The following is a 12387-nucleotide window of genomic DNA, read 5'->3' on the forward strand; positions in this document are numbered from 1 at the left end:
TGAGAAGAGCCAAGGTTCAGAGTATGCCAGATCCTATTTAAACAACTTCCCTATGGATGAGTTTGTGTACTTTTACACTTGTGAATTTATTTGTTTAGTGTGTATGTATATGCATGTGCCAACACAAAAGGGAAGATCAGAGGACACCTTGTGGAAGTCAGTTCTCTTTTTCCATTATGTGGGTGGAAAGATAGCAAAAAACCTGTCCTTTAAAAAAAGCTGGGGGTGGGGGTGGTGCATGCCTTTAATCCCAGCAGAGGAAGGCAAGGCAGGTGGATCTCTGAGTTCAAGGCCCCAGGGTTACAAAGAGAAACCCTGTCTCAAAAAACAAAACAAAACAAAACAGAAAAACAAAAACCAATGAGGCAAAGGCTGCAGCTCAGTAGTTAAGCACTTGCCTATCATGCATGAAATCCTGGGCTCAATCCTCTGCTCCATAACATTGTGCGCATGCGTGTGTGTGCGCGAGTGCATGCATTCGTGTGTCATATACCTTGTGTGAGTAAATAGTCAGTCTGTACGTTTCTAAAGAATAGTACAAGCGGACAGTAAATTGGTATTTGGCGTGTAGGCTCTTCCAAGTGTATCTGAAGAGCTGGAGGCAGAGCTCAGTGAAACTCTTACCTGGCAAACACAAACCCTAGATTCCATACTCAACACCAAAAAAGAAAACCCCAATTTAGCCAAGGGGAATATAACCATCAAGTGGCAGATGTTTTAGTGCCTCAACTATAAAAGTTTCTTAGTGTGTTGATACTGCTTGAAAATTTACTCTGGAAAGGGGGCATATCTCAATGGCAAAGTATTTGCTGAGTTTGATTCCCCCAGCACCACAGAAAATAAATGAAACTGATTCTGTAAAGCCAGTAAAGAAGAAGAAAATAAGGAGAAGAACTTGTGGAGACCTAAGTTTGAATCCTCAGAACCCATGTAGAACCAGGCACTGTAGCGTGCATCTGTACTCCCAGAGCTCCTACAAGAGAATACCTGGAAGCTCACAGACCAGCTAACCTAGTTAAAGCAAAGACCAACCAACCCAACATGTTGTCTTCCAGTGTCCACACATGTACCTACACTCATACCCAAGGACAACATATGTCATAAACACAACATACGCATGCACACACAAAGAAAACTAGCTAAAACAAAAGATCCCCTTTTAAAAAGGATTTGTTTAGCCGGGTGTGGTGGCACATGCCTTTAATCCTAGCACTCAGGAGGCAGAGGCAGGTGGATTTCTGAGTTTGAGGCCAGCCAGGGCTACACAGAGAAACCAAAAAAAAAAAAAAAAAATTTGTTTTTATTTATATGTATGTGTATCTGTGTGTAGATATGTGCACATGAGTGCAGGTGCCTCTGGAGGCTAGAGAGGTGTCCCAGTCCCCTACAACTGAAGTTTTGTGCAGTTTTTAGCTGCCTTGTATGCCTAATATAACTGCCTAGCTGAACTCCAGTCTTCTGCAAGACACTAAGGGCTGTTAACCACTGAACCATCTCTCTAGCCCTTAAATAAACAAAATATCCTTATTGGTGTCAAACATTAAATTATATTTAGATCTTGTAGTTACTGAGACAAAGATGAACATATAAACGGTTGCATGACTCTCTCTGCCAGAGATAACCTTTCATTTTTCCTAGGAAGAATCCACCACTGGTCCCACATAGTATCATAGCCAAACTGGAAGTTAAATCAGTAATGCCATAATGAAGTCACTGGAGAAAGGGCCTGCTATTGTGATGCTAACTTGATTTGTTCCTTACATATTTGTCTTGTACTAGCATTATCCATTTACTTTGGTTTAAGTCTAGAAAGAGGCATTCCAGGATAGTACTTACTCATGGGTATTCTAGGAAACTCATTTCTTCTGACTGTTTTTCAGCATATGTTTGTCCTTTTCCCTGTAGTGCAATAAAACAGATGGTAAAACATGGCCCACATATTGCACATATGACTTTTTCCAACTAATTTCGCATAGCTACTCCTAGCATGTTTTCCAAACCCTTCAGACTGTTTCTAAAAGTTTATGTCATTATTTTTTTTTAATGTATACGTTTTAGGGGATAGAAACTTTTTATGAGCTTCTGTGTCTGTCAAATAATTTAAGTGATGTAATACAGTATTTATTTTATAGTTCTATTCCAATTGATTACAACCTGTATAGAAAATTCTGGTCACTTCAGGATTACTTCAGGAACCCAGTACAATGCTATGAGAAGATTTCTTGGAAAACTTTTCTCAAGGTGAGTCATAGACCTCTGAAGCTGATATTTCTCAGATAATGGCAGGGGTAGACTTTATCTTGTTCAAGTACTTTTCACTATAGAACGCTCCCTCTGATGCTTTCATACCTATTCTATAATATACAGAAATTAAGTTGTGAATTGATTCTTAGCCACTGATTTTTGTAGTATAGTTTTTAAGTGGCTTTAGGTTTAAAAGTTAGTCATTAAAGCCTCAAGGGTTATTTTTTTCATAGTAATTGCTGTCCACATAAAGTGATGATTTTGTTTCAGGATGTCTTCTGTATTTGAAGTGCTTTTGAAGAGTACACACCAAGATTTATTGAGAGGTAGGGAGCAGAGTCTACAGAAGTGAGAAAGCTTGAAAAAAGTTGTCCTGTCCAACTGTTGTTTTATTCTAGTTTTCCTATTAAAACAGACTTCATAAAATGATAGCCCCAAACCAAGTCAGTCTGCTTTGTAAAAAGGTTTGTTGGATTACAGCCATGAAGGTTCATTTATCTGTGGTTTTCTACAGTAATGACAACATACATGCCACAAAGCCCAAAATTCTTGCTGTCTGCACCTTTACAAAACATTTGCCAACCCTATCTTAAAAGAATCTCCATATATGTCTTGTCGACATGGAAGACTCTGATTCAAATAAAAAACATAGATAATTTTTAAAGCAAAGTAAGTGGTCTGTGCTAATTTATCTTAGAGGAATGTGACCTTCTAAATTGAGATTCAAATGGTGAGTGAGATAAGGGAGTTTACCATCTTACTGATTTGTTAGTCTTAGCACATAAAATGGCTTTGAGGGCTCCATAGCTGGTTAAACAATCAGTTTTACTGCTAAGTTTTTAAAAGTTCTTTAGCAGTTTTAATACATGAATTTTAGGTATTTTTACCTCATTCCTTTTATCACCACCGCTCCCAAAACTTCCTTCCCAGCAAGTTCTCTTCCTTCCTTCATGTCTTCTTTCTGCATCTGACCCAACTAAGTTAATGCTTTGCTTGCATGCATGTGGGAGGAGTTACTTACTGGCGTATAGCAGTGAATTCGTGGCTATACCCTGAAGAAAATGATCGGTTCTCCCCAATAGCCATTAGCTGCCAGCAGACATGCAGGGGAAGGGGGCTTAAGGGTTCATCCCAATCCATGATCAAGTGCTGACAGGCAGGCCCAGTCCTGTGCAGTCCTGTGCAGGACCACAGCTGCAGTAAGGTCTTGAGTACAGTGTCTGTGTCTTATCCAGAAGGTAGCTTTTTGCTGCATTTCTCACCTAGTCCTCTAACCTTTACATCTTTCAGCCCCTTCTACCATGTTCTCTGCACTTGGTGGTAATGACATATATGTTCTCCTTACGGCTTGAGCTCTCCACTGTCACTTACTCTCACATTTTGGCCATTTCCCATCCCCTGTTGTAGTAAGAGGCTTCTCTGATGAAATCCAAGCACAGCACTAGTTTGTTCATATAAACACGAGTCTTTAGGATGCAATGACATCATAACCACATAGCAAAACAATTTACTGGTAAATTTTTATATATAATCATCTCTTCATATCAGTAGGTTCTATGACATCAGTTATCCATAGATTGAAAATATTTGGAAAATTTGTGCCTATACTAACAAACATGCAGACTAATTGCTTATAAAAGTATCTTCATAGCATTTACATTGTAGTAGATACTACTTGTATGAGATGATTTAGTGAACTATAGCAGGAGGGTGTGCATAGATACTGTGCCATAAATGAGACATTTCAGAAGCTTAATATTTTCTTATCCCAGAGACAGAATTGAGCAGATACTCAAGGGTTTATTATTATTATGCTATCAAAATATATCCTTTTCTGTTTGCTGCAAAAGTCTTATAGTTTTTGAGGGATAGTGTTTATTCCTGCTTTTAAATATTATGAAATCTCATTCAAAAGTACTTTTACTCCCCATGTTGCTGTTAGAGTTTTTTATGCCTTTTTGAAAATATGCCTTACATTATACATGTTAACTGGGAGTAAGTTCTAAAGCATTTGATACAGAAAACCACCGAATGAGTTTTTCATAACAATGTCAAAGGAAACTCTTTTTTGTTCTTTGCAGTATTCTGAAGAAGTTTTAGCTGTTTTTAAAAGTTATAAATTAGATGATACTCAAGCCTCCAGGAAAAAGATGGAAGAATTGAAAACAGGAGGAGAGCATGTATACTTCGCCAAGTTTCTAACGAGTGAAAAGGTATGATGCTCCTTTGCCACTGAGAACGAGGCATTTTGTCCTAAACGTGCAGTCTGTTCATGGTCAGTAGGATGGCTGTACTTACTTACTTAAGATTGGTTTTAGTTTGAGATTCCCATTTCTTACTTGAACAACGTTGTTCTCCATTAAGTCACTTTAGAAGACTTACTTTAGAACCAATGTACCTAATTACTATGAAGTGTATATATTTTAAATTTTAAGTTATAAATATTTTTGCATTTATAAAAATATTTTGCAATTCATTTATTATATAGTAAAAACTAAGGGGCTTTAAAGTTCCCTGTTTTTATATGCATTTCAGTGATTTTTGTTCTAAGTGGCACATCGAGTTTGTGTTTTGACTTACTTATACTCCTTTTTCTGAAAACATATAGGAATGACAAGTAAAGTATAAAGAGAACACCCAAAAGAAAGCTGTGCTTCCAGAAATAAATATCTTCATAGATCAGAAAAAAAACAAATTATGCCCAGTGGTAGTGGTGCATGCTTTTAATCCCAGCATTTGGGAGACAAAAATAGGCAGTCTCTGAGTTCAAGGCCAGCCTGCTCTGCAGAATTGAGTTCCAGCACAGCCAGGGATACACAGAAAAATTCTGTCTCAGAAACTAAATAAATAAATAAATAATAAGGAAATAGCAAGTTATGAGAGTGAAACTGAAGCCATGGCCCACTGGATTATATCCAAAGCAGATGGTGACCACACTGTTTGATTGCAAGTAACAGAGGCCAAGTGTGCTCCCTGTCGGACCAGAGTAGAGCCACGTACTGCTGGAAACTGGGGCTGTTGTAGAATTTTAGCGTATATTACTGATACCTGCCAAGAGCAATGATTTTATAGGAAGTTACCAGCTCAGGAATAGCAAAGCTATAGATCTGTCTCTTATCTGCTTACTCAATGACTGCATACATAATGCCACCTATGCTCTCATAAGGCAGCTACTCCCAGAAGTCAGAGTACTTCTTCACACTTGGGCTCTTGGGCCATGATTGATATAAATGCAAAAACTACTTGATAATGATGTGTGTCCACAGTGAGAAAATGAAAGTGAACTAAGTACCTCAAGAAAAGCTTCCCATTCAAACACTCTAATTAAACCTCCAAAGTTTAGGGGACTCAAGTTAAAGATCACTATCAAAAACTGGACAGATGACTCAGCAGTTAAGAAAACTGACTACTCTTCCAGAGGTCCTGAGTTCAGTTCCCAGCACACACAACCTTCTGTAATGGGATCCAATGCCCTCTTCTGATGTTACTCATATACATATACATATAATTAATTAATTAATTAATTAATTTTTAAGGAAGACAAGAAATTGGAAAACAGAAATGGGTATAAAGACAGTAGAACTTTTTTTAAAAGACAAAGCTACTTGAACATCAAAGAATTGGCAGGAAAAAGTATAAAGTTTAAAAATGTACATAACAAAGGAATGAACCACCAAGAACTGACTTACACTAACTATATTCTTAAAACAGTAAGAATGTAAAATTACGTGAAGTTGGTACTTTCATAATTATGATGGAGCTATGTGAAAGGGCTGGATTAGGGATAAAAGATTGGAAAGCATGTGGAAGATTGAATAACAGAAGCGCTAAACCTGATAGAATACATCTGGAGACCTGTACAGAACAGAGGTAGTGCTGCTTGATGGGGGGGCGGGGGGCGGCATCCACAAATATATGTATAAGATCACAGGGGAAGTCTTAGCAAATTTCAAAGAATACATCCTGTACTAAACAGTGTCTGGCTACAGTATAATTCAATTTACAATGAAATTTATAACTTAGAAAGAAGCATATTTGGTAGCATGACTCTGCTTTCTTGGAAGTTAAATCATTGCAGAGCTCAGGCTTAGTTGTGTGTTATTTAGAATTTTATTAGCTTTGGTTCTGTCTGTCTGTCTGTCTATCTATCTGTCTATCTATCTATCTATCTATCTATCTATCTATCTATCTATCTATCTATCTATCTGTCTATCTATCTTCCTGTATAGCCCTAGATGGTCTAGTGTGCTCAGAAGACAGGTAGGCCAATCTCGGAGTTTGAGGCCAGCCTAGTCTACATAGCAAGTTCCAGGAGAGCCGGGGCTACATAGCAAGACCTTGTCTTTAAAAAAAAGAAAGCTCAAGATAAATTGTTTTGTCAAAGGTATGAGAAAATACTGATTCAACATTTTAACACTTTTAGTGAAAACTCTTTATTACTAATTGTACCTCCTAGAGCAGCAGTGTTTGGTTTTTTTTTTTTTTTTTTTTTTTTTTTTTTGGTTTTTTGAGACAGGGTTTCTCTGTATAGCCCATGGCTGTCCTGGAACTCACTTTGTAGACCAGGCTGGCCTCGAACTCAGAAATTCGCCTGCCTCTGCCTCCCGAGTGCTGGCATTAAAGGCGTGCACCACCACGCCCGGCGAGCAGCAGTTCTTAATCTGTCGGTTGCAACCGCTTTGGGAGTCGAATGACTCTTTCCTAAGATGTCTTAGTTTCTATTACTGAAACAAAACACAATAACCAAAAAACAAGTTGAGGAGGAAAGGGTTTATTCAGCTCACCTTTGCAGATCATAGTCCATCATTGGAGGAAGTCAGGTCAAGAACTCAAGCAGGACAGGAACCTGGGGACAAGAGCTAAAGCAGAAGCCAGGGAGGGGCATTGCTTACTGGTTTGTTTTCTATCACTTGCTCAGCCTGTTCTCTTATAGAACTTAGGGTCCCCAGCACAGGGATGGTACCACCAGCATGGGCTGACTCCTTTCCCATTGAAAGATGCCTGACAGCTGGATCTCATGGAGGCATTTCTTCAAATGAGGCCCCTTCCTCTCTGATGACCCTAGGTTGTGTCAAGTTGGCACACAAAACTGGCCAGTATATAAGGGTTGTCTAAGACTATTGAAAAACACAGATATTTACATTGAAATTCATAACAGTAACAAAATTACAGTATAAAGTAGCAACAAAAGGAATTTATGGTTGGGTGTCACCAGAACATAAGGAACTGTATTAAAAAGTCACAGCATTAGGAAAGTTGAGAACCACTATCCTAGAGAATCATATACCTGCTCAAGGAAATGATAAGATTTGCTATACTGACTTAATGATGTGTAAGTGAACAACTGAAAACAAGGTTGTAACCTTTTTTACACACAGGGCAGTAATTTCTTCAACAGAATTCAATGAAGAACTCATAGTGGATGATCTGGAAGAGTTGTCTCCAAATCTGACTTATCTGCAAATAAGCTTTACTTTTTGTGGCCATGAACCTTCATAGATGTATTGTCTGACTGCTTTTGTATGAATGCAAGTTATGACAAGACACCATATAGTTCCCATAGTGTGTGTGTGTGTGTGTGTGTGTGTGTGTATGTCTGTGTGTGTGCGCGCGCGCTTGCGTGCAAGCACGCATATAGTTCCCATAGTAGGTGTGTGTGTGTGCGTGTGCGCCCGTGCGTGCAAGCATGCATATAGTTCCCATAGTGTGTGTGTGTGTGCGCGTGTGTGTGCGTGCGTGCAAGCATGCACACACACACGCACACACACACAATTTGTTTTTTAGTTCCTGAACCTAAAGCTACATGTATTTATGTGGGTAGATTTCAAACCTAGTATTGTGTGAAAATAGCAAATTACAGAACAATGAATGTGATATCGTTTGAGTATATCTGTATAGTGTTTATAGATGCCACATATATTAATGTTATAAAATATGCCTAAGAATCATAATTACCACTGGGCGGGGGTGGCGCACGCCTTTAATCCCAGCACTTGGGAGGCTGAGGCAGGCGGATTTCTGAGTTCAAGGTCAGCCTGGTCTACAGAGTGAGTTCCAGGACAGCCAGGGCTACACAGAGAAACCCTGTCTCTGAAAAAAAAAATCATAATTACCAAACACATGAGAATGGTTGCCATAGCAGGAGAGGGGAATAGGAATATGGAGGGTATTAGGCACTTAGCAGTTTCAGAATGTGTTTTTTTATTTTTAAACAAATGTGAAACAAGTAACTAGGTGGTAGTATGTGAATATTGAACTGTTTGTGCCTTTTAAACTTTTGAAATATTTAATTTTAGAAGGAATATTTTTGTTTCATGGTATTATTAGTTAATGAAAGTTTTAATAATGAAATGCACTAAACTTTTTTCCTAGTACAGATTTGTAAAGTATTTTATGTTGAATTGATAGAAATGGAAGATTTCAGATTTAGCCTTTGCTTTACCAAGAATATTTCATGGAAATTTTTCATGGAAAATTGATGACAGCATAAGTGATCCAATATGAACCATTTTATGTTTAGAATAATATGAGGCAAGCTGAGGCCTGAGCTAAGCAATTAGCAAAAGTCAAGAAGTATAAAAGTTCTAGAAACAAAAATGTTTACAAAGCAATATTTGATCCATGACACAATGAAAATGGCAACCAATAGAAAAGGAACTAAAAAATTGTGTAAATATTGTAAAGGAAGAGTAAGGCTGAAGATTTTTAGTCTGCTGTCACTGGCTGGCTCGTAGATTTAAATAAGTAGTTCTGTCTTCTGAGCTTCGTCTCCCTCAGAATATGGTAAGCAGTTAGTGTGAATGGTCACGCAGTCTCATCTCAGCCTGCGCTGTCTAGTTGAGTGCTGCTTTTAATCCATGTTCCTAGCAATAAAAGTTGGCTTGCAGCATGAGCTAAATGAAGAAGGTAAATGTGGTAAAGGGCACTTAGAAATGAAGACAAAGAATTAGGAATCACTTCCTCCCCGCTGTGGTCCTCTCTTAGTGCTCTTGGTGTCTGTTGTTGTGCTCTTCCCTTGTTCCTTTATTCCCTTAGATTTGCTGCTGGGGGTTGCAGTCAAGCTACTGCTTCCTCCAGATGCCTTCTTAGACAAATGGCTATTGCTTTGGTAAGTGGGTGGTGAATTAGCCAGTTCTAAAGAACTGGCCTTATGAGAAAAACTGATGTTTTGTTTTATTCATGAACCAGATAGCAGTTGAACATGAAATAGAATTGTTGAGCAGCTAAGTATATGATTCTGGAGGTTTGGAACAAGATCTGGGTTAACAGTATAGATTTGGGATTTGATTAGTTTTTAAGTGTTATATAATGTATACAATGTATGAGATCAGCTGGAAAGTATAGATTAGAAAAAGAAGTGTGGAACCAAAGTCTGAAGAAAACCAAGACTTAGTCAGGAGGACAGAGGGTGGGGAGACTAAGAAACTAAGACTAAGAAACAGAAGACTAAGGCTGGGGAGGCTTAACTAAGAAAGGAGTGGGGGATATAGAAGATTGAGAAAGCGGGGATGACTAGTTAAATAGGAAAGCTTGAGTTCATGGGAACCAAGCAATGCCCAGTAGAATAAAACTAGTGCTCAGATTTATATACTCAGCATATATTCATATCAGCATAAACTCATTAGTGATCTTAGATACAGAATGCTAAGAAAGACAAATCAGAGCAGGTAAAGGACAAATTGAAAACCATAAATATAGCTGTTTCTTTTTCATCTTTGCCATTTGGGGAGGGTGAAGAAAGTATGGTGAGGTATCTTTCAGGGAGGCTATTTAATATCAACAAAATAGAACTTGGGAAGAAAGAAGAGAGGGTAGAAGGGTCGGGAAGCAGGGGTAACAAATAGAGCTTGGTTAGACTGAGGCACATAAATGAAAGGATTTTCTTTGAGCAGGGAGATGCAACAGAAGCAGATGAGAAAGCAGGTGCAGGTCTAGGTACAGCTAAGTTTTCCTTTGAGGAAGAAACAAGAAATTAAATGGGTTCTGATTAAATGAACTTTTTTGCTCTTGGAAAGCAAATAGAAATTGAGGGGTGAAAATGGAATATGAGAGATGGCTTTAAAGAATAAAGATGGCTGAGTAAAATGAAGATATTCCCCTTAGGGCATCAGTAGAAACAGTGTTTGTCCAGCCACGTGATTTGTCTATTTGTTCAAACAACTTGGCTTTTTATCTGGGTAGAACCGTAGGGTTGGTATAAAGAAGGTGATTGTAGTTGTTATAATCAAGTTGTGGGCTTCGTAGGTGTGATAGACTGTGGTACAAAAGAGTGTTCAGTAAGTGGTTGAAAATGGTTTAGCCAAATCTGACCCACTAATTACTTTTTTGTTTTGCTACTGTATTTTAAGTGCTTATGTATTTACACAATACTGTTAATATATTTCTTGGTCCACAACACCGTAAGGAAACAACTAAACCAAAATTCAATTATAATAAAAAACAGTGTCGATTCACAGATAAATAAGGTTCTGTCTTAGTAAGACTTAAATATTAACTACACTGGGAGCAGTTCCGAGTGAGCCCTAAAAGGATATGAGATTGTAATTGCTCCTCCTGTACAGGACTGTGAGAGTAAGACTCCAGAGCTGAAGTGACTGAGTGATCAGTAGTCTAACTTGTGACTGGAACAAACATCAAAGTAAAAGGGCTGTGCCTGTCAGTTGGGGTAGAATCCAGAAGCTAAGAGCCTATTTATTGCCAGTAAAGTCAGTTGGGATCTAGAGGAAAGGAAAACCACTGGTGTGCCATTCACATGTGGAGGGTGAATATGAAAAATAATTTTAGAGAACTAAATTGCATTGTAACTGTATCACAGAACATGGAACAAACAGAGTGGACCTGAGGACCATTGATGAGGATATTCTCTAGGAGTCCTATCACCTAGCTGCTTCTACTTTGAGAGTGAGTGGTGGTAAAAGGAAAGACATTCTGATAACAATCCCCCAGACAGAGGGAATCAAATACTCATTTCCCAATGCTGAAGAAAGGCCAGTTATAATAAGACAGCAATGCAGCTTGTTGAGTCATGAGTGTGAAAGACGGTGCTAGTAATAGAACACCCTGGTATGTAGTGGAAGAAAGAAAAGAAAGGAAAAGGAAAGAAAAGAAAAGCAAAAAGAAAAGCAAGGCAAAACTACAAGTGTGTAGAAACTCTTTAGCGATCCTTGAGCTCCAGGTTCTGTAATACAGTTACCATGCAATTTAGTTCTCCAAAATCTAAAGAGAAGCAGCCCATTTTTAATTTACAGATAATTTCCTCCTTGTTTCTGCTCGCTTACTCAACCCCATCTGTTTGCAGGGCTAGAAAATGAGTAGTGCTCTTGCTGCTCTGTTCTCGGGCTGAGCGAGGAGGAAGCTTTCAGCATTTTTTTTTTTTTGAATGAAACAGAATCTTCCATTTCTACAACTATATAATTTGTGCTTTTAGTCATACTTGGTTTTAATGTGTTGTTTTGTGTATGTGCTTATGTTTTGAATAGTTGATGGATTTGCAGCTGAGTGACAGTAACTTTCGTCGACACATCCTGTTGCAGTATCTCATTTTATTTCAGTATCTCAAGGGACAGGTCAAATTCAAAAGGTGAGTTACTGTGTGTCATATATAAACAGTGACAATGAGAAGATCTTGCAAAGAATTTTTCATGTTTTGGGCCACAGAGCTTTGCTTTTGGGGGATGTTTTGGTTTGTTTTTGATTTGGTGGGGTGGGGGGTGTTGTTTTGGAGACATGGTTTGGATCTGTAGCCCTAGGCATCCTGGAACTCGATCTGTAGACCAGGCTGGCCTCTAACTCAAGAGATCTGTCTGTCGCTGCCTCCCCAGTGCTGGTATTAAAGGTGTGCGCCACCACTGCCTAGCATAATTTACATTTTGTAATTAAAAATTACTATTACAGGGAGGGGTGCCATGGTGCACCTGTGGAGGTCCCAGGACACCTTTCAAAAGTCAGTTCTCTTTCTATCATAGGGTCTAGGTATGGAATTCAGGTTGTCAAATTTGCACAGAAAGAGCTTTTACCCACTGAGGTAGTATCTCACTGGCTACATACCTTAAAGTACTAATGCTACAGCAACCAGACAGCTAACTGGGAACTTTTAGATGTATATTTGTTTTAGGTAAAGTGTCAAAATATACATTTGATAAT

The 12387-nt window shown here is 38.5% G+C and overlaps 1 protein-coding gene across 1 annotated transcript in view; it reads left to right on the plus strand.

Moving 5' to 3' along the window:
• Thoc1 (THO complex subunit 1) overlaps positions 1-12387 on the plus strand; it is a 36140-nt gene that overhangs the window by 14752 nt on the left and 9001 nt on the right. Inside the window, exons 10-12 of the mRNA XM_021150209.3 lie at positions 2133-2241; positions 4326-4457; positions 11724-11824. Of these exons, the coding sequence (XP_021005868.1) occupies positions 2133-2241; positions 4326-4457; positions 11724-11824 (342 nt within the window). The remainder of the gene's footprint in view (positions 1-2132; positions 2242-4325; positions 4458-11723; positions 11825-12387) is intronic.

The sequence above is a fragment of the Mus caroli genome, unplaced genomic scaffold (genome assembly GCF_978045245.1).
Source record: "Mus caroli unplaced genomic scaffold, Mus_caroli_1 scaffold_19, whole genome shotgun sequence".
NCBI lineage: Eukaryota > Metazoa > Chordata > Mammalia > Rodentia > Muridae > Mus > Mus caroli.